The sequence below is a fragment of the Vanessa tameamea genome, chromosome 11, assembly GCF_037043105.1.
Source record: "Vanessa tameamea isolate UH-Manoa-2023 chromosome 11, ilVanTame1 primary haplotype, whole genome shotgun sequence".
Classification (NCBI taxonomy): Eukaryota; Metazoa; Arthropoda; class Insecta; order Lepidoptera; family Nymphalidae; genus Vanessa; species Vanessa tameamea.
The window spans coordinates 39,171-65,880 of record NC_087319.1 but is presented as its reverse complement, the minus strand read 5'-3'; the positions used below and the strand labels follow the sequence as shown (position 1 = coordinate 65,880).

The window sequence follows — 26,710 nt, the reverse complement described above, 5'->3', positions numbered from 1 at the left end:
AGTAGGGGAGCAGGCTTCCAACGACGACATAGTCTTACTTCAATACATTGCATTTATAAAATAAAACATTATATTTACCCTGTTGTGTATTTTATTGCTTAAAGTATCACCTTAAAATCCCTTAATCTTACAGTTTAACAGAGATATGGCAGAGATCGCATCGTTTCATCTGCATGGCATTGCGAACGATAACACAATCGTGACATGTCAAAGACGTTCAAACAATCGTATAAAAGTAATGAATAAAACTATTACTTGTACTAATTTGCTGAAATTATGTTTGTGTTTATCGAAATGTATATAATTAAAATATTTATGTCTCAAAAATAACATATCTATATAAAATTAATATAATAAATAAAATACTTCGTAAAATGTATTTATAATACGAAACAAATTTAAAGTAAAAAAATATCTTAAGACCCTGTACAGCCCGCCTTTCCCTCCGGCGCCGCATGTCCCAATAGTACCCTCATTACCCACGTATCAAGTTGGCACACACTTGGTTGGCGCACACGCATTGCTACAAAGACTCGCACTTCGCGTTAAGCCTGGTTTACACTTTGATTAGTGCAAGTGCAGGTTATTAGTGCAGGTGATTAGTGACTAGGTGTGGACAGCGACTGATTAGTGCAAGTGATTAGTAGGCTGTGTAGTAAAGTGAATAGAAGCGTGTTCTATTTTTTTGCGAGTGGACTGCGAGTAGCCACGTCCCGCGCGCCCTCCCTTCCCCCTCACTCGCAGCGTGCCTGCCACTGAACACGTCTGGACAGGAGTGTTTAGTGTTTAGCGTTTAGTGTGTAGCGTCGGACGCTTGTTGTTGTACAAAATGGCAAAGTGGACCGAAGACACAACCTATACATATGTGCAGGAGTATCTAAAACATGAATGCCTTTACAACTGTAAAGCCCCTAATTTAAACAGAGCCACTAAACAAGAATTGGACGCTACTCGCAATACTCAGCTGCACTCGCACTAATCAAAGTGTAAACCAGCCTTTACTATCGCTTGCAGGTGGGAAACGTAAGGTTGAATATTAGCAGCTAAGTGTGGCGCCGACCTTATGTAATACTCTTAACAAACACTCAGTCTTCTGACCGTTTCGTCTTAGCTTGATCACTCGTCACGACTAACAACAATCTGACGGTTAGCGTCGATATAGCTTAAATATAATTATTGTGGAATTTAACCTGACTTTACATTGTCCCTACGACCTTCAAAATATATCTAGCGACTTCCATTCGTGTACGATGATAAATATCACCTTCGTACGGATTCTATACAAAATAACTCAATACACTCACTCTATAACACATTTTCAAAACGGTTCATATTTTTTCTTAACTCGATTGTATCTTTTCAGTCACATGTAGGAGGTCGTATATTTAAGTATCTCAACGTGAAACAGACTATCACACGACATCGGTGTCACAATTACCAAACTATAAACGTGTCGTCTATAGCTCATATATGTGTCAGTCTCGATCCGAGAGCCGAGAGTGGCCGACCGGCGCGCCCCGTCACGCGGCGGCGTCGGGCGCGGCGGGCGCGGCGAGCGGGCGCAGCTCCCGCGGCGGCGCGGGCGCGGGCGGCGGGCGCAGGCGCGCGTACACGAGGCGCAGCGCCGCCAGCGCCGCGAACGTGAGCGCGGCCGTGCTCGCGAACGTGGCGTCGGGCCCGCGCCGCGCGTACACGGCCGACACGAACACGGGCCCGAGCGCGCGCGACACGCAACCCGCGCCCGTCAGCACGCCCATCCACACGCCCTGCGGCCGCGGCCCGAGCACCTGCCGTACGCCCACGCTTTACTTCGACGGAACTCTACTTCGTTACAGAACTCATTTCGTTTATCCGATCTAAATTATGGGATGTAAAATGTTAAAATTATTTATTTAATTTTATTTGGGAAGCGAGCAGTACGAGTTGACTGTGTGACGACATAGAGAGCAAAATGAACACACGTGACACTCCACATATGAGTGACATAAATACCTTTGAGAAAATGGTCTGAATGAGCGTAACGCCCAAGGGGTACCCGATGGAGACGCACGTGTAACCCAGCAGAAACTGCGTGAGCGAGATTCCACGAGAGGTGGCACACCAAGGCTGTGAACTCTGCGGACACCCGCCTCCCGCCTCCAGTGACTCCGGCGCCAGCGGAGGAGGACCCGGGCCCCACGGAATGCAGAATACGGAAGCCATGCCCGTTAGAAGAAATCCGCCCCACAGCAACAACGCTCTGTTAAAAGTTTTATGAATATAAATTAGAGATATAAATGAATGTCAAAATCAATTTAAATCTTATATCATAAAACATTGTTAAATAAGTTAAATTGTTAATATTACTCGATACAAGATTATATTAGAAATAAAAAAGTGTGGACTAATCTGTTGATATCTGTTGATATCCAAGCAGAATATATATAAATTAAATTGTACTTTATTGACATATACTTTAATTGAAATGGTGGAAAAGAGTAACTACAGAGTTTCTTGCCGGTTCCTCTCGGTAAAATCTACTTTACGAGCCGATGGTAGCTTTAAACGAAAAGCAATTCAACACGGTAGAATGACTATTCTAAAGTGCTTTTATGGCCTACTTGATTAAAGAATATTTTGATACAATAATAAAACGTCATATCACGTATCGTGAGGTCTGCTAACATTATTTTTAAAGAAACCGTTTGAAAACATTCAAACCTACATTGCATTAACACATAGAACCAAGTACGTAAAACCAAAACGTTAATTTTAAAAGTTTATTACCAACTTAACGCCACCGGTACATGCGCACTCCGACATAGACTAGACGGGTACATGAATAATCCGTTACTTTAAACGGAACGTGGTGAGTTTAGGTTCAATTTTAATTTAAAGTTAAAACGAATATTGTTAAGACCTATGTACCTCTCTTCAAAAATCTTCGTGAGTGGGGCAATGAGTGCAAACACCGCGCAGGCAACAAGAGCCCCAGCGCTCATGAGCGCGCCCATGTACTCCAACGCCTGTTTTTTGCTCCACGCGAACTGGTCCATAGTCAGCGACGTGGCCAGGGTCTCCAACAGTACGAAGTTGAACACGAGCACGAAAAATGCAGCAACCAGCGTCCAACTACTCACGTAGTCTGGTTTAATCGCCTTTAAAGCTTCTTTCTCTATTAGGACATATTTTTATGTATTTATTTATATTATTTAACTAATTACTAAAATATTTTATTATTTATGAGTGTTTAAAATATTTTAATATCAATGAATACATCCAAAAAAAGTCCCATTGTAGAGTTCTACATAATACAAATGCCTGTCTCACCCGATTCTTTCCCTTGGGCGAGCATTGCTTCTCGAGCTGCGATTTTCTTCTCTTTGAAGCAAAAAGGCAGAAAGAGTACAAAGTTGATGAGGCCCAGTATTGCATTGATCCAGCCGGCAGCAGTGTACATGTCGAGGCGCAGTGGCTGGACGTAGGAGCCGGGAGGTGGGTACGGCTCACCGGGACCCAGAGGTGCGGCGGCGGCCTGCATCGCCGGCCCCACCACGAAACCCAGCACCTGCGCCAGCGAGGCCCCCGCCACGGCACGTGTCCGCTCACTTTCGCGAGTGGCAGCCGACAAGTACGAGCGCGCCACTGCGACGTTTGCTGGAAGTATAACAATGGAATGGATGGAAGACTATTGAAGCACAACAAACAAAATACATACAAGGTTCAAGTAACGTTCTATCATTAGTCATATAATTTATTTATTCTTCATTCAACTGAGTAAATAATATGTGATAATATGAAACATCAAGTACTTTATACTGTAATCATCGAAATAAAAACAAATGTTATGTATCAAAACGTATTTAAGTACTGCGTATATTATATAGTTTTGTATAAACATTTGACATTAATTTAAATTAAAGGAAATTGAAGGTTCATTCTGACGTGAGCACAAGCAGCGTCGACAATTTGTTAGACGTACCAAATTACCAACTATCAAGTCACTTTCTCGCGCGCCGCCGAGGAAGTGACTTGTTAGGTGAATCAGGAGCCGAATGTAAGCGTATTGTAGAGATGTTATAAAGTATAAAATCCGAATCTAAATATATTTGCAAAATTGTCTTGTTTATTGAATGCGCGAAGTATTTAAATTTATAAGGTTGACTGAGAATAAGACTATGAAAAAGAAGAATTCACTGTCGCCAATCAATACATACTTTATAATGTATGTTCGTAAAATATTAATTTTATATGGAACAAACATAACCTTGTAATTCCTTTCAGCCGACTACACAGGGTTAGTGATTAGTCAAAAAAAATCTATAGTTTGGTTTCCGTATCTATACTATAGTATAATAAGACAGATATTTTTAACTTTTCCGATTCATAATTTCAAATATTTTTTAATAGAATAAATTAATAAAAAACGCATATTATTCAACGCAAGATTATATAGACGATGAAAAAGCGTTAAGCTAATACTTGTTGACATCCAGGCAGGATTTGTGATATACTACAAACATACATATACTGTTAACGTAACTTTGTATTTTAAATGTTGGAAAAGAGTAAATACTGCTTTTCTTGCCGGTTCTTCTCGGTAGAATGTAGATTAGGACTGGTAGCTTCACTTAATATTTGCAAAATGATCATTCAAAAGGGTTACCTACAGTACTTCTCTACTTCAATAAAGTACGTTTTGATTTTGATTTCGTTATAAAAACCGTTAAAGAACTTTTGTGTGCTATAATAATAATAATAAAGCCTTTTCATCCAGTCTATTCCAGCAATTTTTTAAATTTCATCTACCCATCTTTCTTTAGGGCGCCCTCTGGCTCTCATGCCACTAGGACCGGACCAGCTTGTGACAAATTTTGTCCACCTTCCATCAGTCGATCTTGCTAGGTGACCAGCCCATTTCCATTTCAGTCGTTTCATATGTTGGAGAGCATCTATCACTTTGGTTTTTTTGCGTATCTCTTCTGATTTCGGTTTATCCTTCAATCTTACATTCAGAATACTCCTTTCCATCGCACGATGGGTCTTCTGTATTCTGTCCCTTGCATAGTTATTGTATATCCAAGTTCGTGATCCGTATGTCATGCAGGGAAGCAGACAGCCATCCATAATTTTCTTTTTCAGTTTCAAGGGTAGTTTTGATTTCATTATTTCTTTTAAACTCCAGAACTTAGTCCATGTCTTGTTTATTCTTCTATCAATTTCGTCCTTGTGTCTGGAATTACTGAATGAAATGGTTTTCCCCAAATATATATAGTTGTTTACATATTCTAGACTCTGTGAAATATCGGCTAATATAGGTGTTTGGATTGAGTTGGTCATTACTTTAGTTTTGGATGTGTTTAATTGTAATCCTATACAGTTGCTTTTTTCACATAGATCTGTTATCATTTCTTCTAATTGCTTAGCTAATTTTGAGAAGAGAATTATATCATCAGCAAATCTAAGGTTATTAAGGTATTCCCCATTGATGTTAATACTTTTTGTTTCCAGTCCAGGTCTTTCATAATGTGTTGTAGAACTGCTATAAATATTGTAGGTGATAGCGGGTCACCCTGTTTCACGCCTCTACGTATATTGATTATTGGCCCCAATCTGTCTAGTTTTACACGGCTTACGCTTTTGCTGTAGATATCTTTTAGGATCTTTATATAAGTTTTGGGAACCTCTTGCTGTTCTAGGGCTTGCCATAAGCTGTCGTGCGATATGGAGTCAAAGGCTTCGGCATAGTCAATAAAAGCTAGGTATAAGGGTTGTTGGCGTTCTTGATGTTTTTCAATTACTTGTTCTAGAGTATGGATATGATCGATTGTACTAAAACCTTTTCGGAATCCTGCCTGTTCCACGGGTTGGTACTTCTCTATCTCTGTCTCTATTCTCTTATTAAAACAGGATGCGAATAATTTATACATAGTTGGGAGTAAGCTTATAGGGCGGTAATTACTCATGTCTGATGCATCGCCCTTTTTATAAAGGAGTATTATTCTTGACTCCACCCATTTCGCAGGTACTATTTACTCTTGGAGGATTTTATTAAAAAGATTTGAAAGAGGTCTAGCTAATAAATATTTTTATGTGCTAACGCTAAGGTAATTATAAAATTAAAGACTTTCGGTGATAACAGACCTTGGAAATGAAACCCCGCCACGCCTTCAGGCCGTTTATAATATAAATAACTCTTCATTCTAAAAAAACATTTGTGATTATCTAAAAATTAAAAACCGTCGCTGAGTTTCTTTCATCGAGCCTTCTCAGGATTCTGTCTATTTTGGAATATCAGTTCAATATTTTAATAATCAATAAGATAGTTTAATGCTTCTAAGCTGGATATTGATTTTGAAGTTTAAATAACAATAAAACCACATAGCTGAATAACAAAGTATCCTGATAATTTAATATTAGTTATGTATTGGAGCCTCTGTACGAGAACTTAATCGTATACATCGAGGTCAGAGAATTCGTTACGAACAAACATTGAATAATATATGGTCATGACAAACATGATTGCCCGGTGATTACAGGACGTTTTTTTTCTGAAACTACTTAATCTTCAGCTCGTTCGGCCTCGCGGGCCGATTGTAAAAAGCAGTTTTTAAATTTTCTGCATCAAACACAAACTGGTTTTAATAATTTCATGCATTTATCTACCGGTTAATAATGACAATTTAATCGCTTGCGACTATATTTCCTTTTGTCGAAACAATTAAGTACATAGTAAGTACACTATATTTAATTATTTATATTTCTGTCTTTCCGAAATGATTTCTATATAGTATCGTCATCACATCGTTTGGGTGGTCCACTTATTCATCATGACAAAAATTATATTACATCGAGTCAATGAGTAAGTAAATACTTTACCAGAGCTGATTCCAACGAGAGCCCGGGCTGCTAGCATCCAGTGATGCGCGTGTGGTCGAGTGAGGTGAAGTTGCGCGTACAACGTGGATGCTAGCACGAACAACGCTAGCGTCGCCAGCATGGGTGCGCGAGCGCTGCCTGCCCGGTTTGCCCACAGCCCGAGTAGCGGTGAGGCGGCCAGCTGCCCTAGAGGACTGGCGCCCACCGCTAGACCTAGCGCTTCCTTACTCGAGCCGGGCTGGAGCTGCAATATTTTAAGACAAAATGAACATGTCATCCGACTTTATACTTTGAAAACGAACAGAATTTCAATATTATTTTATAACTAAACTTTAAATTTTGTTTTAGTCATAATGTATTGTTTACAAATTTAATACATAGCTAATGAATTTACCTTTAAAAGGTAATTAATTATTGCCAACAATGCAATTGTAATATCTTTAAAATACATGGAAACATTAAAATAATTTATACAAATATAGGTGAGCAACTAGGCTCTAAATTAATGAACTCAGTTGAGTATAAAAAAAGAGATGAACGACTCTACTTATAACCCTCGACTAGCGCGAGGAGTCCGGACTTAACGCCGGTTGATTTCTATATTTGGGGTCACATGAAATCCCTAGTTTATGACGTCTCGCCTGTGTCATCCGCGGAAGAAATCAAGATAAGAATTATGAACGCTTCAAATACAATGCGGAATAATTTGACTAGTTCGGTAGTTAGTCACAACTTTGAAAAAGAATGCGACTTTACGTTCGCAATAAGGGAAGTTACTTCGAGCAAGAACTAGGCTAAATTACAAAATATCTCAATTGTAACTTACCTACTGTTTATGTATCTAAATTTTATTTTAAATTTGTATTAAGTAAGTAAGTTAAGTAAATAAATAAGTTTTTTTACATTGGTTATTATTTTAAATCAATTTTGTGGGAATTTTAAAGAGCGACCTTTAGTACGAATTCGGTCATGTTCGAATACAAATTTCCACCAGCGTCCTTTCTGATCATTTTATTTCGGTTTGAAATAAATTCATAGTTTTTATACATTTTCGGAAAGCTAAGTAAACGATTATGTTTTTAAAATAATCTGCAGAACAAGTTTCATAATGTTTTTTTTTGTTTTTCAGGCATATTTGATGGAAAAAAATAAAAAAAATATTGAAATAATATTGTTTTCCGTCTCGCATTTTTAAATTTGGACCGATAATTATTGTTTAAATATTAAAAATTATCCAGTGTTTAATCGTTTTTATAAATCAGAAGAAAAAAGTAGATTTTAATTAATATTTTTTTTTAAATAAATTTTTGAAGTTGCATTTTGGACTTATTTTGAAAAAATCTAAAAAACGCGATAACTCAAAAAGTGAACCACACTTTTGCATCATGCTTATGGGGGTTAAAACTATCGCAAATAGTCACCCCTATCACCTCCTAACGGGAATACTTCGAATTACCAATAACCCTGTATACAGCGTGATATTGAACATAAATTATTAATGAATACTTATGACATCGTACTATAATATGCCATAATATTTTTATGAAATGGCCATATTTTTTTGTCAAATACATTATATTTTGTGTATTTTAACTGAACTCTCGTTCGTGTCAGTTTCGTCTTATTTATGAAATTATAACATCCTACAAAGGTACGCGCTGACTATTTTTAAAAGCAATTTCCCAATTCACTCGTGCGACCACGTCACAGTGCCACGAACGGCCGGACGCGCAAGTAAAAAGAATCATTTTACATTTGTAAGACATTTGTCAAATAAACTATTTAAAACTTTATACGAGCTTTATGGTGTGCAATATATTTTTTTCTAATTAAAATAACGATATTTATGAATGTGTATTTCTGACAAAAATAAAGTATAACAAATTAAAATATTTTTAAATTGTTTAATGATTCATTATCTCGTCGTAATACTCCCATAGCAACGATGACGTCCTCCCGGCAGATTCCGGTCATACTCATACTGGCCATTCTTCAAAACTGTGCACATAAAAATATTTGTTTCTATTTTCGGGATTATCAAAAACTTAAAATTCTTTTGTTGTGGTAATTTGTTACAATACTCTAATAATACTCATAAGTTAAATAGCTTTTAAGTTATACGACAACGTAAGCGTAGAGATACTTGCCAAGCGAATGCTGCCAACACTTTGCTGAATTTGACATCAAAGATAACTTTGTATGAAGAATTACAGATCTCTCGTTTGTCTGCAGACATGTTCGCGTCAACATAATATGACTTTATAGATAGGTACAATATATTTGTGTAAAAAAATGAAAAACTTAGATGAAGTATTGCGAGTTATTTTACTCGCGATATTAATCCTTATCACGATAAATAACATAACTAATTCAGCATTTGGCGATTTAGACCTAATACAATATATCTATGTCAAATACACGTGAGCCGTGCACTATGATGCTCTACGGTCCGAGCATATTAAATGCTTTATAGGAACATATTCTAATATTTTGGGATAAAACCCTAATTTCACCCGCGAGAAAAGACGACTAGTAAGTGTTACGCGGTAACGAGATATAAGTATGTGCTTACATCGAAGGCGGTTTCAAACAGCTGTAAGCTATACAAAAGCTATAAAATATACAAATTTTTGCACTCTCAATTAAATAAGTCGAGATCCGGTTTGAAAACCGAGTAAGCACTCACAAGGGACCAAACATCTTAGTTCATAGATAATCATAGAGAGTTAATGTTTCTTATAATGCCAATGACTACGCGCGTCGGTGACCACTAACCATCAGGTGGCCTTCTTTTCAGAATGCATACCTATAACAATAACACTCTAGCTCGGTGATGAACTATTGTATATTTGCATATGAAAATTGGTTGGATTGGTACGAAGTAAAAGAACCTAGTCAATAACCTGGCAGCTCGGCTGGCTAAAAATTAATAGAATTAATTAAAATTACAGTATTGTAGTTGAGTACTACTTTAGTTTACTTATATACTGTAAATGAAAATTACAGAATTTAACTACATTGTACATTTCTATGACGGCTCGTTATAAAAACAAACCTAGTATTAAATCGAAAAGTTGTCGTTATTGATGTGCAGTTTGATTGTTGAATTCTACTTACTTCACAAACCACAATGTTATAAATATTTTGCAGTCAACTTGAATAGATAGCACGTAGAAAGATTTCCTCGTTGCATTTCACGGGGAAATGCCAATAAAAAGAGGTTTTGCCATGAGGTCTGCCATGAGGTTTTTCTGTCAAGAATGAAGACTGCCATACCATACCATGGAATCTTGTGCTTGCAAATACTCTCTACACAGCAACACAAATTTATGTTTAATTATGAATACAAATAAAGATAAGTTGTCTAAATGAAGCTTACCTACTATGGGTGTACAATATTTAAGTTTAGTTTTGACCATCGACAAATAAATTGGTATATATAATTATGATCAATTTTGGACAATTAACAGCTCCTAATTTAGTATAACAGAGCATGAAATGACTCTGAAAATGGAGTGAGATGCATGTTATAAAACCACGGGCTCTTTCCTAAAAGAGTGTACACGTGGATAAGTTTATTTTTATTTAAACGCTTCTAATAATACATTATGATAACGTTGTGCTGCAATGCCGCCGCCGTATCCGAGTGCAGCGCGCGCGACGCGGGACACCGACGCAACGACGACGCCGACGGCTCGAACCGCGAACTTTGCCTTGCCTTTGTTTTTATCACCTCTGATTGCATTTGACTACGTGCCCTAAATCTAATAGTTCGTATCGTTTTTCAAACTGAGGAATTACACTTTACATTTTACTTTACATTCATTAAAAATAACTTTTATTATTCTACAGCATTTTTCTGTTGTATTTTAGTTAATTGTGTGTGACAAAGATTACAGAAAACCGTGGAAAAACTTTAATCGTTTAACTTTAGGATGATTAACTTTGCACGAGATGTTGTATATTTAAAAGCTAATTCTTTCTGCTAATTGTAATAAATCCTTAACGCTTGAGGGATTTTATTTGATATCAGATTGTCTGACGATAAATAACCAGACGTAACTAACCACTTTAACGCGAGGTCGTCACATTATTTTGCTTTAATAATTCCATATTATTAGCTTTTCATATTGATGTCAATTGTATATACCACGTACACGTTCCGTAGCAATCGAGATAGCTATTTTATCGTGAATCCGGGGCAAACCAAACTTAAGTAGGCCTCTACTTTACTATAGGTATATGTATGTATGATTGTATTTAAATTATTGTTCAAATCAGGACCCAGTAGCTTAGTTTATGAATACAGTTTAAATGTTACCTGTGATAAGAATTTGTTATCAATAATCTTATCGTTACTGATGTGTTTTGTTACAATAATTAGGTCGAAGCGCCTGTGTTTTTATTGTTTACCTACATATTACGATAATTACTTGTTGTATCGTAACTAATTACCGTCGTAAATATTATATTCTATTGCTTGTTATTAATAATTATATAAAATGTCATCATAAATACATCTATATTTAATTATGAGTTGATATAATCAAAACTATAAAAACTTTTAAATACAAATGACTCAACTCGAAAAAATAAGAAAATGTGCCATGATTGAGACCATTAGTGTTGGTTCACCTTATCTAGGTATGGCCAGACGCCCGTCAGGACGATGCTGAACCCGAGGGACATCTGAAACATGGTGAAGTATATGACGTAGACGCTGCGCCACCGCTCGCGCCGTTCTTGCGCTGACTCCAGCGCATCCCCAGTGTCCAACGCATTCGCACCCTCCGTACGATCCTTGCGCCCCACCAGACTCTTCAACCACTCCATATTTTTTCACAGACAACGACCTCTCGTACCATCAGTTGAATTTATTATCATACCATACATTTGAATACACACTACCACTCAGCATTTCACTGCACCTAACTTATTTAATACAATACTGTTGTACGATTTGATTTAACCGTGCTCGTTTACGATCGACTTGTAAACAAAGGAAAGTAAACGGAGATACGAGCGCATCGTCCGTCGTGCTTACTTCACGCTATCCACATCGAGACTGGTATTTAAGAATTCGTTCGTTGGCATCATTTCCCTCTCTACGGACATACGTCTCATTGTGACGACACATACCTAAGCATAACTCGACTCTACTAACAACATTAAGATAATATTATTCGTTTCATAACGCTAACGCATATTAAGTTTATAAGTGCAATTAAATTATAGTTTAAATCTAAAATTAAATATTACAAGTAAAATAATGTAATTACTTCAATTACAATTGACTTCTAGATCGTACGTGAAGTAGAGCAAACTCTGCTTTCAAAGATAAAACACCTTATAGTTATAGCTAGTTGAAGGTTTGCTATTTATTTATATAGGCATGCAAATAAAACATACTTAACTACTTCATTAAATTAAGATTTTTGATATTATTTTACAAATGTCAAATGCATGAGGCTGTTTGAATAAAACATTTAATTCATATCCCAAGATTACGCTTTATAAAATGCTTAAAATAGAAATTATGCTTTACAAATCTCGACTTAAGAATATCACAATTAATATTAAGAAATAACTACATTACTTTTTCACAAAATAATCCTTTATAATAAATATTAATTTTTCATTATTTATTTTTAGTACGTATTATATGAGTGCATAGACTAAAGACTGACAGAATGCAGTCTGTGCCTCTGTGGGCTGCAAATAGTGAAACATTGATTCGACAAAAACAGATAACATCGATTTGGTCGCCCGACGTCCTGTGCTTCTTACTAGTGAAGTATTGTTACGGATTCCGAAGTTTAATCAAAAAAATCTTAAAATGCTTGCTTCACGACCCATTATTTCCCGTTTAATGCAACAGACTGGTATGTAAGAGTTAACGACAATTTTTATATTAAATAAATCCATTTACTTATTTTCTATCTCTATAGTTTCATTAAATCTTTAAATAAGGTAATTCGTCGGTATATTATGATGTCACTATGCATTTCTCCTTTCATATATGAGTACACATAATCCATGTTACATAACACTTAAAATAACCTAAAACCTGTTATCTGTCAATAGTTTGCCCATAGTACCTGTATTTTCTATCACTCTATTTTCAATTGCCAGTTAGGTCTTTGAAGAATAATATTTACGTTTTGACTTATTTTATAAAAAAGATTCAAAATTTAAGATTCACACAAAGGTAGTCAGATGTTTGTCGATTCTCACTTGTTATCATTATTTGATACTATTATTAGCTTTACATTGACAAAATATCACTCTAAGTAACCTATTGAGACGGGTGTCTCAATCTTTCTTAACATAAAATACAATTTTCTGTACTTGAAAGCTTAATATTGATATTAAATAAATCAATTTTGTCTCGGTCCCTAGTTCGCCGCTACCATGCCGGACATGACTTCAAGCCACCCAGTATGGATGAGCTGCCCGTACCTCAAGGATCTTGGCAGGCACAATATGATGCTAACCAGCGTCGCTACAACTCCATCCTCCTCTTCGGAATTGCTTTCAGTGTGGGATCTGTGATCCTTGTAAGTTTCAATATTTTTTCAACAATATATATATCTATATACATTTTCTATGTAATTTTGATTTTGATTGTAATTAAATGTATTTTCTGTTTCAGGCAAAAGCATCAGGACTTCTTTACCTTAACTACGCTCCACCAAAATCTTTGGATTAAACATTGTTAACTTGTTTGAAATGTGATTTAATGGCTAGTTAATTTAAATATAGTGCTTAAAATATTATCATGACTTATATTTGACCTATAAGTACCTTCTAATGAGCAAACACATTCTGCTTAAAGGTAAAGCAACTAATATGAAAATTGTAAAAAACATAGATTGAGATGTGGGGTTAACTAAGTATGCAATTATATCACCTTATTTTTTATTTCTGGTAATATAACGTCATATGTTTCATTAGATTTAAGTTACATTTAACTACATTGACAGACTAATAATCTGCATCAGTATTCAAGATGTCTTTGAAATAAATATTTTAACTAAGTATTCATACTTTTTATACAATTTTAAATTGAAACCTATAGTTTAGTTTGTTAACTTCATAACAATGTAGTATCATATTCTTAAGTCTTTGTTAATATACTGGAAAGGACCACTCAATTTTTTTAACGAAAACAATAAAAGTAATAAAAATTGGTTTTTACTAAAGATGTTCCAACGAGTTGGTAAAGCCGACTATCCGGCCGCATTTGTGCGACTATTCAACAAAGAGTGCCAACTAACTGGCTTCTTTTATTATACATATACATATAAAATGTATATAGGAGGAATTACATTAAGTGAATTTCAGATAAATTACCATTTGTCACTGGTTACACTTGATTTTACGTGAATCATTATCCAATTGTGATCGGCTTGGCAGATTTGTCGGTCTTTGTACAACCAACTTGTCGGTTAGTCGACTAATCGTCCAAAGTTTTATTCGAGACATCTCTAGAGGTTACAATAAAAAAAAATAGAAGCACAGGTTTGTTTTCTTTTAATAACGTGTTTTGCCTCCACAAGCCCCTATTACAGATTGTAATCAGTTCCGCATAGATCAGATTAGGGTTATTAAACGGTCTTGCGGAATATTGTTCTACTCTTAAGGTACCACGTGAGCTTCTAAAACCTCTGTTATATAGTGTTGTGCTGTCGATCCACCTCTTCTACCGTTTTAACGAACCATGTTCCATTGGCCCTTTTATCGAAATTATGACTATGAGACTATGCATAAATTAAATTTTCCCGCTTATAATTTTAAATTTATGGAGTTCTATTTTTAAATTTTGTTTTTTTTTTTTTGTTTATAATTTGTGGATAGCCTCGACATTTTTATTTAGTTTAATTTAAAAAACTCGCTTACTTACTAAAAATATTAATTCGAAAGTAATCCTGAACTTTTATGCCGTTTATGAGTCCATCAGTGTACATAATATTTTATTAAATATAAATCTTTTTGTTTTTAAAAAGAAACAGGTCAATTTCAAAGTTGTTAACTCAACATTATATTTATGATTATTATTCAAATAGTCAGTTTCACTTTCAAGTTAAGACCCTCAATCAACTGCATGTAAAAAAATTTGCAAAAAATCAAATCATGGTGATTTAAATAAATACAGGCAAATGTACAATTTTATAAACATTTAATCAACAAAGTTTCGAATATACATTTTAATTTGAAATAAACGCTTTCTTAATTAAAGCAGTAAAAACAGTTACATAATATGTTTAATAATATTAATACTTGCACTTAATTATCAAGTTATAAAAAACCAGTTCTTACATCATTTTGGTGAAAAATATCTCTTGTCAAATCAATAAATATAAACATAAGTCACCCTATGTATAGCTGAAGCGTGATGTGCTCTCATAGAAATAATATGTTCAGTGCTCGCGCGCGATGTCGGAGAAGGCGTCAAGGATGTCTTGTGTGCTCAGCGGCAGCGTCAGCCCCGCACCCGGGTAGCACGCCGCAATGCGCGCCTGCACGACGGAATATCACTAACGTAAAGTTGAACTCGTTTATCCTGCTTCGTGATTTAATTATAAATTTCACCTGTAGCGCGACGTGCTGCGCGATGAACTCCTCCTGCATGGCGCGCCACACCACCTGCAGTAGGCCGCCCTCCTCGCTCAGGTGTTTCTCCACAGTTCGGTACAGACGATGCAACGATTTACGCACTGCACATAAAAATTTAAATGCTCAACGTTGCATCGAGGAGCGTATCCGTTCACCGTCGTGCAGCGTGACGTACCTTCGTGTGCGGGGTAGAGCCCCAGCAGGCGGCGCAGCTCGTGCTTGCTGAAGGCGGCGCGGTAGCACACCTCGTCCTCGCGCACGCCGGCCGCCACCGCCTCGCCCACGCCCTCGAAGAATTGCGCGAGCTTCTCCAGAGGTCGCCCGAAGTACTGCGTCACGTAGTGGCGCAGCGCGTCCGCGTAGCGCGCCTTGGCGTCCCGTCGCAGCGCATCCAAAGCGGGCACGCGCAGCGCGCTCACGCACGCGTGCAGTCTGTGGTAGTTCTCGAGCTGCACGACGGCGCGGGGGGTGCGGGGATGCTCCGCCTGCTGGATCGCGCGCAACATGGCCGTCGCCAAGGACAGGTACCAGCGATCGAGATCGGCTCGACGACCCCGCGCGAATATCTCCTCGCACACCGCACTCATCTCCTCCAACTCCGGTATGAAGCTCAGGATACCGCACTTCGGCTTGCGCGCGGCCTGCGAACGACGAATCCCTAGGTGAATGAGCGCCCATCGGGCTCCTGACCGCACTGGTCGTACTCCAATTTCCCTATGATAGCTACACCCCCGTAGAAAGCGTCGGGCAGCGAGTGCGAGTCCCCCCAGTACCTGCTTGACGGCGTCGGGCAGCGCCGCGAGCCGGTCGGCGACGGCTCGGTCGGCGCCGCGCTTGGCCGCCACGGCCACGGCCGCCAGCGCCGCGCGCGCCCACCGCGCCTCGCCGCCCTCGCCGCCCGCGCCCCCCTCGCCGCCCTCGCCCAGCACGCGCCGCCCCACGCACGCCAGCGCTCGCATCGCACCGCTGTCACGAGGAGGGTCAGACATAGTTTAAATCGAAATCGTATGGAATACGCTACGCTTCGTACGCTGAGATGATGTGCCGGATCGTTAAAAATGTAGATCGTATGCGGATACGGATCTTAACATTCTTACTCAATCGCGCCAAACCATGACATTGCATGGTTCGGAAAGCAGCAGGAATTGTTTATGGTCCCCACCGTAACTAACTTTGGGGGACAAAGTTCAAGTCTTTAAAGTACAATTCACCATGGCTTAATTTCAGTTATGACTTATAATTTTTTTTTTAATTCCTTTAATTGTCACTGTGTTTTTAATCTAATATTAACCCTTTTTTGTTACTCGGTATTCGTTTACTTAGATTATTACTAAGATTTAAGTTTTGATTGTCTCATAATAAAAGTCATCCTATTATAAATTTCTATAAAAAGATATTATTTAAAAAAAAAAATTTGATTATTTTTCCACAAAAATGCCTTAAAAACAAAAAAAATCTATACGAAACTTGTCCTGCAGATTATTTTAAAAACATAACCGTTTTATCAGCTCTCCAAAAATGTATAACAACTAGGAACTTATATCAAAACTATTAGAGCTGTCTTTATAAACACAATGTCATAAGTGAAATAATTATGAATTGGGTCTCACATAATGTTTACTCTATAAATGTTTAATTATTGGGTCTTAAAGAATGTTCCGTAGCTGTATAGTTTTAAAAAAAAAAGATTGACATCTCTCACTTGCTTCTGGAACGTTCTCGAATGTATTAACATACGGATTAAAAATCTTTTCTCATCTTTTTGGTGTTTGCATTTCCGACATTAATCTATCAGGTTATGGGCCCAGGATGCCGAAATTAACACGGCTATATTAATATTTCACGTAAAATACGAAATTAGAAGAAAAATTAATTATAACTTCTACGTATTCATGCGGAAAAAATGGCTGGAAATAATTCACCAATGCAAAGCATCGAGAAACTCAAAGGTATTGAAAATTATTCGACATGGAAGTTTTGTATGAAGATGATACTAATCCATGAAGACCTCTGGGACACTATCGATGGTGAGCAAAAAGAAAAAACACGTAGCGATGTAGATATGAAAAAATCGCAGAAGGCACTAGCGAGAATATGTTTGTCGGTTCAAACGAGTGCATTTCCCCACGTCAGGAACGCAAAAGATGCACGTGAGGCGTGGAACAACCTGAGCAAAGCCTATGAGGATAAAGGGCTGTGCCGAAGACTAGGTCTGTTGAGAACGTTGTTCAGTACTAAACTGTCAGAGTATAATAGCATGGAAAGCTACCTTGGCCGACTGCAGGAACTATCTCAACAATTGCATGATATCAATTCATCTCTGGATGATGAATTCTTGGCTGTCATCATGCTCAGCGGGTTACCAAGTAATTATGATCCACTCATTATGGCACTTGAAAATTCAAATTTAAAGTTGTCGAGTGACATGGTCAAAGTTAAATTATTACAAGAATATGACCGCAGGAATAATACTGAAGGTACCATGGCATTTGCAACAACTAGAAAAGCACCAAAATGCTATAAATGTAAGAAAACAGGACATTTAATAAAGGACTGCCCGAGGAATTTTAATAAGAAGCCAGAAAAAGACAAGAAGTCTGATAAGGATAGACCATCAAAAGCTCTGTTAACGGCACTCTCAGTTAGTATCCAGCGTGGTGTTTGGTATGTGGACAGCGGTGCATCACACCATATGTGCAATAATCGAGAACTTTTTTGTGATTTTAATGAAGAAAATACATCACAAGTAAGTGTTGCCAACGGTGATAATTTACCAACAGCTGGACAAGGTAATGTTCGTGTCAAATTGCAAGACTGTGCGAGAACCATTAGAGACGTTTACTTTGTACCTAATCTTTCAGGAAACTTACTTTCTGTTAGTTGTTTAGTAAATAAAGGTTATACAGTAACATTTAGTAACCAGAAATGTATTGTATCTGATGAGGATGAAGTTTTGGCAACTGCCACTCTTAGGAATGGTATATATCAACTTGATACCATTGATCAGCCTTTGTGTGGGGGGGCAGGTAATAACAATTTTGCTTCTTACAGTACAGTTAACAAAGAAGTACAGTCTAGTGAAATGACTGTAATGATTTCTTCATCTAGCTCAAAAGGTACAGTAGAAGAGAAGTCACAGGAAATATGGCATCGTCGACTTGGCCACTTGAACTCCAGAAGTATGGCACTGATGAATAAAGGTATGGTCACAGGTATTAAATATAATTCAAATGTTTTTAATCCTTGTGTGGCATGCATCGAAGGAAAGCAAACCCGTGCTCCCTTTCCTAAAAAGTCATACACACGAGCCACACAGTTATTAGGAATAGTACACACAGATTTATGTGGACCAATGCCAACGCAGTCTATTGGTGGTGCAAAATATTTTCTGATATTTATAGACGATTTCAGTAGGAAAACATTTGTTTATTTTTTGCATAATAAAGATGAAGTTTTTGAACACTTTAAGAATTTTAAAGTTTCTGTGGAGAATGAAACTAACCACAAAATTAAAATTCTTCGCAGTGACAATGGTGGTGAATTTGTCAATTCTAAACTACAGGCTTATCTGAAAGAAAGGGGTATCAAACATCACACAACGGTTCCATATTCTCCTCAACAAAACGGTGTGGCAGAAAGAGCGAACAGGACCATTGTTGAGAAAGTCAGATGTATGCTAAGGGATGCCGGCCTGGATAACAAATTCTGGGCGGAAGCTGTAAATACCGCCGTGTATCTCAAAAACCGGACACCAACTAAGGCTCTAATTGGACAAGTACCTGAAGAAAAATGGAAGAATAAAAAGGTAGATGTTAGTCATTTACGTATTTTTGGCTGTACTGCCTATGCTGTGAAACCGATTAGAAACAAACTGGATTCGAAATCCAAGCAGCATATTTTTGTTGGGTATTGTGAGGATACTAAAGGTTATCGACTGTTAGACCCTGATAGATCATATAAGTGTGTCAAAGCTAGAGATGTCATTTTCTTGGAAAATAAATTTCAGAATAATAGATTACATGATGATAATTTTGACTCTGAGTTAATTGAGTTTCCTCAAAATGATAATTCGAAGAAACCTGTGAGTGTTTTGCATGACCCAGAATCAATCCTGGATGGTGACAGGTACTCACAGCAAGACGAACGGCCTGAGCCGAGCCAGTCTGAACCATCCACCGTAAGACCACAGTTTTCTGATGACCAACCAAAAACACGGTCGACCACAATTACAGTGAATGATTCAGATAGTGAGATTGACACAACTATAGAATCAAATAGTTCTGCGGATCCTACGTACGTTCCAGGAAGCTCAACACTGGATGAGATGACATCAAGTTCATCAGAATATGAAGATCTCGATGAGGCTGAAATGTCTGTTTTGTTAGTTAAAAAGTTGTGCAATGATGATGATGAACCAGAAACAGTTCAAGAAGCGTTGTCAGGAAACGAAGCAACTGAATGGACTAAAGCTATGTCAGATGAGTATAAATCGTTTAACTACAACAAATGTTGGACTTTAGTTGAGAAACCGAAAAACCAGAAACCAATTAAGTGCAAATGGGTTTTTAAAAAGAAGAGAGACCTGAATGGTAAACTTTTGAAATACAAAGCACGGCTGGTAGCAAAAGGTTATTCACAGAAGTACGGAATCGACTATGAGGAAACTTTTTCACCAGTGGTAAGACACTCAACTATTAGAACTCTACTCGCTATTGCTGCTGAATTCAACATGGACATTGATCATCTTGACGTTAAAACTGCATTTTTGAATGGAGATCTAAACGAAAATGTATTTATGGAGCAACCAGATGGCTTCATTGAAAAAGGTAAGGAAGATTATGTGTATAAATTAAATAAGGCTATTTATGGCTTAAAACAAGCTTCCAAAATGTGGTACGAGAAGATAAATGAAGTATTGTTAGAGAAAATGCACTTCAAAAGGGTATCTTCAGAACCATGTGTATTTTACATGAAAACTAAAAGTGAATTGTTAATAATTGCACTTTATGTTGATGATATTTTATTGTTTTCTAGCAATTCAAATTTAAAGGATAAAGTGAAACGTGAACTTATGAACACATTTGAAATGAAGGATCTTGGACCTGCACACCATATCCTTGGGATGAGAGTAATTAAAAGTGAGAATAAAATTACACTCGATCAAGTCGGATACATAAAAAGGATATTGGAGAAGTTCAAAATGACAGATTGCAAACCAGCTGCAACTCCACTACAAAAAGGAATCAAATTACCAAAGTGTGATCATAAAAGTGAAAATTCTCATTACAGAAATTTGCTTGGCTGTCTCATGTACATAGCAGTGTGCACCCGACCAGATACCGCTCATGCGGTGAGTATGCTCAGTCAATTCAATGAGTGTCACACTGAAACTCACTGGAAAGCTTTGAAGCGCGTTCTTCGCTATCTTAAAGGTACGCTGAACTATAGGTTAGTTTTTCAGAAGAGTGGTTTGAATGTAACTGCTCATGTAGATGCTGATTGGGGTGGGAATGAACTTGATCGTAGATCTTTCACTGGTTTTATTTTTAAGCTAGGTAATTCATTGATTTCTTGGGAAAGTCGAAAGCAAAAGACTGTTGCTCTCTCCAGCACAGAGGCTGAATACATGGCAATCTCTGATAGTTGTAAAGAGGCACTTTTTATAAGAGGTTTTCTTCAAGAATTGTTGAATATTGAATGTAAAGTTACTTTATATAATGATAACCAATCTGCACAAAAATTAACTGCTAATTGTATGTATCATAGTAGAACTAAACACATTGATGTAAGGCATCATTTCATTAGAGAAAAAATTAAGAAAAATATTGTTAATGTTAAGTATTTGCCAACAGATTTAATGATTGCTGATTTGTTGACAAAACCTCTGACAAAAGAGAAACATGATCAATTTGTGAAAGGTTTATGTTTACATTATTATGTTTAAGCTTTGTTTGTATATTTTTTTTGTTTGGTTGTGTTGAAATGTAATTGCATTAACTTAGTGATATTGTATTTAAGTTTTATAGACATAAATAAGTAAATATATGTTGATTGTAATTCTGATAGGTAACTACTTATAGTTAGTTATTATGACATCGGTTTAAGGGGTAGTATTAGAGCTGTCTTTATAAACACAATGTCATAAGTGAAATAATTATGAATTGGGTCTCACATAATGTTTACTCTATAAATGTTTAATTATTGGGTCTTAAAGAATGTTCCGTAGCTGTATAGTTTTAAAAAAAAAAGATTGACATCTCTCACTTGCTTCTGGAACGTTCTCGAATGTATTAACATACGGATTAAAAATCTTTTCTCATCTTTTTGGTGTTTGCATTTCCGACATTAATCTATCAAAAACAACCGAAATATAATTGACCACAAAGGCCGCTGGTGGAAATTCGTATTAGAACGTGAACAAATTCGGACTATAGTTCGCTTTTTAAAATTCACACAAAATTAATTAAAACAATACCCAATGTAAATTGTACGGTGAATGACCGTACATTACTTCAAAACAAACACTAAAATACAAATTAATTAAAATTAAAAAACAAACACTAAAATACAAATTAATTAAAATTAAAAAACAAACACTAAAATACAAATTTAGAACTCAACTACCGAATTAGTCAAATTATACCGCATCATATTTAATGCGCTTTTTTTTTATTCTTATTGTGGGGTCTTCCGCGGACGATACATGCGAGACGGCGTGAAATTATGTGACCCCAGACAAAGAACTCAACCGGCGTTCAGTCCGAACTCTTACCAGGCCACGGAATGGTAAAATGGTCTCGCCAAAATAAAAATTGAAATAATATCTTTTTCCGTCTCGCATTATTAAATTTGGACCGATAATTATTGTTTTAATATTGGCGAATAACCAGTGTTTATTCGTTTTTATAAATCAGAAGAAAAAAATAGATTTTAATTGATACTTTTTTAAAAAAAATTTTGAAGTTGCATTTTTGACTTATTTTGAAAAAATCTAAAAAACGTAATAACTCTAAAATGGTTCACTTTTGCATCATGTATATGGGGGTTAAAATTATCGCAAATAATCACCCCTATCACCTCCTAACGGGAGCTATAAGTCGAATTACCAATAACCCTGTATAGAATCTCATCTATGAATCGAAAATTTATAAGGTAAAAGAAGAGCCAAAAATTAACGGATACGGATCCAGCACATCACTAGTATGAACACACAATCACAAAAAGTGGTAAAAGAGAGAGTCGGAGCGACTCACTAGGGCTCGTGCCGCTCGACGTGCGCGACGAGCGCGACCAGCTCCTGCTCGAGCGCGGGGAACAGGTCGCCGCGCAGCCGCCGCGCCTCGCCCGCCGCGCGCCGCCCGTCCGCGCGCTCGCCGCCGTCGCTCTTCTCACTGCGCTCGCCGTCGCCGGCCTCGCCCTGCCGACGGCCGGCCTCGACACGTCAGTGACCTTCTCCGCGGCCAGCGCGATTCGTGGTGTCGAGGTATACTCACTTTCACGTCGACGTCCAAGTGGAAGAATTGAGTGCAGAAGTCTTGCTCGGCGTTGCAGACCGTCTCGACCAGTGTCAGCACCTACCGGGACACAACGCTTCGAACGTTAGCCGTCGTCTCGGAGGTTTCGTGACGTACGACGACGAGGGTCGCTCACCTCATCGAGTAGATCGTCGATGCGCTCCGCCGGCGCGTGCGCGAGCGCCGCTCGGGCCGACTCGCACGCAGCGTGCACCTCGCGCTCGTACACTCGCGACCACGTCCCGACGTACACCTGCGACGAGATACGAGTGTGATCAGTCGCGCTCTCGACCGCACGTAATCTAACGAGAGTCGGTCGCGTCACCTTGACGAGGCCGTCGTGAGCCTTCTCGTCCATGTCCTTGAGCCAGCGCATGAAGGGCGCGTAAGGCTGCAGGTCGGCGTGATGGCGGCGGCGCGGCGCGGCGGGCGCGTGCGCCTCGTTGGCGAGGTGGATGAGCGCGTTGTTGAGGTGCCTGGCCAGCGCCGCCGCCAGCGCGTCGCGTGCGCGCTCCAGGCGCCGCAGCCGCTCGCGCACGGCGCCCAGCCGCAGCCGCGCCGGCGTCGCCGTGCGCTCGCCGCGCAGCGCGTTCCGTAGCGCCTCCGCTGCGCTCAGCGCCCGCGCGCGTCCTTCGGTGCTCGCCAACGATATCTGTCGTCAATGTTTAGGAAATATTAAAACTATTTTAATATTTTTAAATTTAATATTTTAACTTAGTAGTAGAGATTCCACTCGACACGACTCACTTCTGACAGAGAATCGAGATCCCTCAGCGCGGGAGCGTCGAGCCACTCGTATATTTCATGAAGTTCGACGAGGAGCGCTCTCGCGGCGGCGTCGGCCCTCGCGGCACCGGAGCGTGCGTGCAAAGCGGCCGGCGCAGCCCGAGTCAGCGCCTCCAGCCGTGACAGGCGCGCCGACAGTGCCGCCCCCGCCGCACTGCCGGCTGGCACATAGAAAAGACGCGCTCTGGCATAGGAAAACAAGAAGAATAACCCCGACGAGACGTGGGTCGTAATATACCTTCTAGTCTCGTAGCGAGTTGCGCTCCGCCGCCCTCGGTGGCCGCGGCTAGCATGCCACCTACGTTGAGCGCGTCGAGGCGCGCCAGTCGCTCGCCTAGCCGCTTAACGCGGCGCTCCGCGTCCGTATCGTCGGGCTCCGCGTCTTCCAGCAAGGCCGCCAGCGCCGCGTCGGAGGGCGGGCCCACGGGCGCGGAATGTGCCGCTTGTGACATCTGCGCCAGAGCGATGCGCGACCGCTCGTCGGTGCAACTCCATGTTAGCGTCTCCCCACCAGCCTCAATACTCACTCCACCCTGTAATGTATTATAATTAGTTTTGAAATAAGTGTGTGTGTGAAAAAATATGCATTCAATTTATTGATTAATATATTTTTTAATTATGAAGCACACTAACATACATACATGTAAAAAATAACACTAAAAATTAACACAATTTGATATAATTAAAGTGAACCAAACGAAACAGACTTTCACAATAATATTAACAAGATTTAATTTAATAATAAAGTAAAAATAATTATTATTTTAGTTGATTGACAATTGTATAAAATTATTTAAATCATAGTTTTGGAAAAGTAATATTCTAATTGTTTTAGCTTAAATTTATTGAAAGAAACATGAAAATTATCTAAATTTTCAAAACTTTAGAGATAAAACTGTATTACAAACACATTTGGACTATAGAATATTGAGAGTTAAGTTTAGTTTTAACTCAAGGTCTTACAACTTACAATAGTATCATTAATATATAGTTTTCCATTTCTAGAAATTATGTACATTTTTAATATATTGACAATCATCCTTATGAGCAAATGCTTTACCATTTAATATAAAGCTATTTTCACAGTTGATATTTACAAACCGAGGTATCAGTTTTAACCCGCACAACATGTAGCGGCCAGGAACGCAGACGAGCATTTCCTTCGCTCAGAGTCAGCGAGCCGCCCTCCGCACTCAGCCTCTGCTGCCGTCCACTAGCGTTAAACACCTCCGCCGTAATTGCGCTTTCGCCGAGACCAGAGGTTTCTTCCAGTTTCATTTTAATATTTACTGGTACAATTTTTCAAAGACGCACGTTAACATTTTCTTGCCACATGAAACTTGTAAAAACAAATTATTTATTATAATAAAAACTTTTTATTTCCAACAGCACAGGATTGTTATGTTCATTTGTCAATTTCAAAGCGATATTTGACACTGACAAATGACAATGACTGCTTGATTCATCAGAGATTTTATCATTATGCCGTTGTGCATTATATGAATAATATGTACGATGACAAATGAGGATGAAAACAGTTTCAATCAATAACTTATCAGTGCGTATGATATGGTTATATACAATAATATGATTTCCTTCGGCTCCCTGTCGCATAATAATTTAATTTCTGCAAATACTTATTTAAAGCTAAATAATGTCTATTAATTGTTAAGCTATACATATTTAAGATCTTTTATTGAATATTATTATCCCTTTTATTCAATAATTTCATATTATTGCCACTTTACATAAATGTTAGAATTAACGTCAAGTTGACATAAATTGTCATTTGTCAATATTGATAATCGTTTTTACTAAATTTAGCAGGTCAGGTATCAAATGTTAGCACTTTATCTCATATCTTGAGGATTAATAAGAATAAATTGCATTTATTAACTGAAAATTTATACTTACTCTGTAAAATTAAATTGTATAGATTTAATTGTATAAAACACTGCACTTGCGGAACCTAACCTCACACACAAATATTTTAACTCAAAATGGCTAAAACTACGGGCAAAGGCGGTAAAGCAAAATCTAGTGAAATTTTTGCGGGATTTCAAAACTTACGCAGCGAACAAAGACAGCTTGCCAATAAAATATCTGAACTAGAGATGGATTTAAATGAGCACAAGTAAGTTATTAATGAATGTATATTTCTTTTAACACCATTTGCAACGTAATACAATGCTAGAATAGTTTAATAACCAATTGGAGATAATAATATATATGTAATTTACCAGGATAGTCATTGAGACACTACAGGCAGTGGAACCTAGTCGCAAATGTTTCAGAATGGTAGGAGGTGTTGTGGTAGAGCGCACCGTTGCAGAAGTATTACCAGAATTAGAAGGGAATAAAGAACGCTTACCACAAGTACTGCAGGTACATTTAAATATTCTAATATTATGATCTGTAATCAAATCATATTAGAAACATCCAGCACATTCAAAATGATTGCGTTTGTTTTAGGCTTTACATGAGCAGCTAGCGAAAAAAGGACAAGAAATCAATGACTATATAGAAAAACATGATATCAAGGTTCAAAGGGGCTCAGAGAACGCCAGTGAGGTTCCTCGAGAAGATGCACCTGCTAAATCCAATGTACTTGTTGCAAGCGGCTGATCATACGTGGTTAACAAATTTAAATACATTTCTTTCTGTACTAAGATCACCTTAATTTTCTTTCAGCATTTGTATAATAAAATACACCTAAAGAAGTTTGTATTAGTATGAATACCTTTTCTTAAATTATTTGAAGTAACCTTCACAAAGAAAGTCTTATATTAAAACTCTTTTATATTAAATTGTTTTTATTTAATAAAATACCTGCAATATTAAAAAATATACCTTAATATCAGATATGAGCATACCACCAACCTATCTCAGTACTATGAAAATATCACATTCCCCTTTACAATGTTCATAGTACAGTA

The 26,710-nt window shown here is 37.9% G+C and overlaps 4 protein-coding genes across 4 annotated transcripts; 2 read left to right on the top strand and 2 right to left on the bottom strand.

Annotated features, from left to right (window-relative positions):
- Positions 1–59: 59 nt before the first annotated feature.
- Positions 60–11,938, bottom strand: LOC113400935 (major facilitator superfamily domain-containing protein 8). The gene is made up of 6 exons (XM_026640635.2): positions 11,494–11,938; positions 6,859–7,102; positions 3,310–3,636; positions 2,908–3,154; positions 1,993–2,239; positions 60–1,787 (listed from the first exon to the last, which is right to left on the bottom strand). The coding sequence occupies exons 1-6, from the start codon at positions 11,689–11,691 to the stop codon at positions 1,521–1,523; spliced, it is 1,530 nt and encodes a 509-aa protein (XP_026496420.2). The 5' UTR covers positions 11,692–11,938; the 3' UTR covers positions 60–1,520.
- Positions 11,939–12,546: 608 nt separating this feature from the next.
- On the top strand, positions 12,547–13,632 carry LOC113400801 (uncharacterized). The gene is made up of 3 exons (XM_026640466.2): positions 12,547–12,740; positions 13,258–13,415; positions 13,511–13,632. Exons 1-3 carry the CDS (start codon positions 12,695–12,697, stop codon positions 13,565–13,567), a joined length of 261 nt encoding a protein of 86 aa, XP_026496251.1. The 5' UTR covers positions 12,547–12,694; the 3' UTR covers positions 13,568–13,632.
- A 1,508-nt stretch (positions 13,633–15,140) lies between these two features.
- Positions 15,141–25,173, bottom strand: Sec3 (Secretory 3). The gene is made up of 11 exons (XM_026640462.2): positions 24,876–25,173; positions 24,013–24,307; positions 23,736–23,935; positions 23,314–23,640; positions 23,125–23,241; positions 22,968–23,048; positions 22,728–22,891; positions 16,248–16,440; positions 15,650–16,115; positions 15,451–15,575; positions 15,141–15,377 (listed from the first exon to the last, which is right to left on the bottom strand). The coding sequence occupies exons 1-11, from the start codon at positions 25,050–25,052 to the stop codon at positions 15,279–15,281; spliced, it is 2,244 nt and encodes a 747-aa protein (XP_026496247.1). The 5' UTR covers positions 25,053–25,173; the 3' UTR covers positions 15,141–15,278.
- A 389-nt stretch (positions 25,174–25,562) lies between these two features.
- LOC113400800 (prefoldin subunit 2) lies at positions 25,563–26,501 on the top strand. Its single transcript, XM_026640465.2, has 3 exons — positions 25,563–25,908; positions 26,018–26,159; positions 26,247–26,501. Exons 1-3 carry the CDS (start codon positions 25,775–25,777, stop codon positions 26,397–26,399), a joined length of 429 nt encoding a protein of 142 aa, XP_026496250.1. The 5' UTR covers positions 25,563–25,774; the 3' UTR covers positions 26,400–26,501.
- The last annotated feature ends 209 nt before the right edge of the window (positions 26,502–26,710 follow it).

Excerpts from the sequence above, each read along its gene's own strand:
- LOC113400935 (XM_026640635.2), bottom strand. The coding sequence starts at position 11,691 with ATGGAGTGGTTGAAGAGTCTGGTGGGGCGCAAGGATCGTACGGAGGGT. Across the intron at positions 7,103-11,493 it reads TCTGGCCATACCTAGATAAG|CTCCAGCCCGGCTCGAGTAA; the intron begins GTGAACCAACAC and ends AAAATATTGCAG. Across the intron at positions 3,637-6,858 it reads TCTCGTTGGAATCAGCTCTG|CAAACGTCGCAGTGGCGCGC; the intron begins GTAAAGTATTTA and ends TTATACTTCCAG.
- LOC113400801 (XM_026640466.2), top strand. The coding sequence starts at position 12,695 with ATGCTTGCTTCACGACCCATTATTTCCCGTTTAATGCAACAGACTG. Across the intron at positions 12,741-13,257 it reads CCGTTTAATGCAACAGACTG|TTCGCCGCTACCATGCCGGA; the intron begins GTATGTAAGAGT and ends CTCGGTCCCTAG. Across the intron at positions 13,416-13,510 it reads GTGTGGGATCTGTGATCCTT|GCAAAAGCATCAGGACTTCT; the intron begins GTAAGTTTCAAT and ends TTTCTGTTTCAG.
- Sec3 (XM_026640462.2), bottom strand. The coding sequence starts at position 25,052 with ATGAAACTGGAAGAAACCTCTGGTCTCGGCGAAAGCGCAATTACGGCG. Across the intron at positions 23,049-23,124 it reads TCGACGATCTACTCGATGAG|GTGCTGACACTGGTCGAGAC; the intron begins GTGAGCGACCCT and ends GTGTCCCGGTAG. Across the intron at positions 22,892-22,967 it reads ACTTGGACGTCGACGTGAAA|GGCGAGGCCGGCGACGGCGA; the intron begins GTGAGTATACCT and ends GGCCGTCGGCAG.
- LOC113400800 (XM_026640465.2), top strand. The coding sequence starts at position 25,775 with ATGGCTAAAACTACGGGCAAAGGCGGTAAAGCAAAATCTAGTGAAATT. Across the intron at positions 25,909-26,017 it reads ATGGATTTAAATGAGCACAA|GATAGTCATTGAGACACTAC; the intron begins GTAAGTTATTAA and ends GTAATTTACCAG. Across the intron at positions 26,160-26,246 it reads GCTTACCACAAGTACTGCAG|GCTTTACATGAGCAGCTAGC; the intron begins GTACATTTAAAT and ends CGTTTGTTTTAG.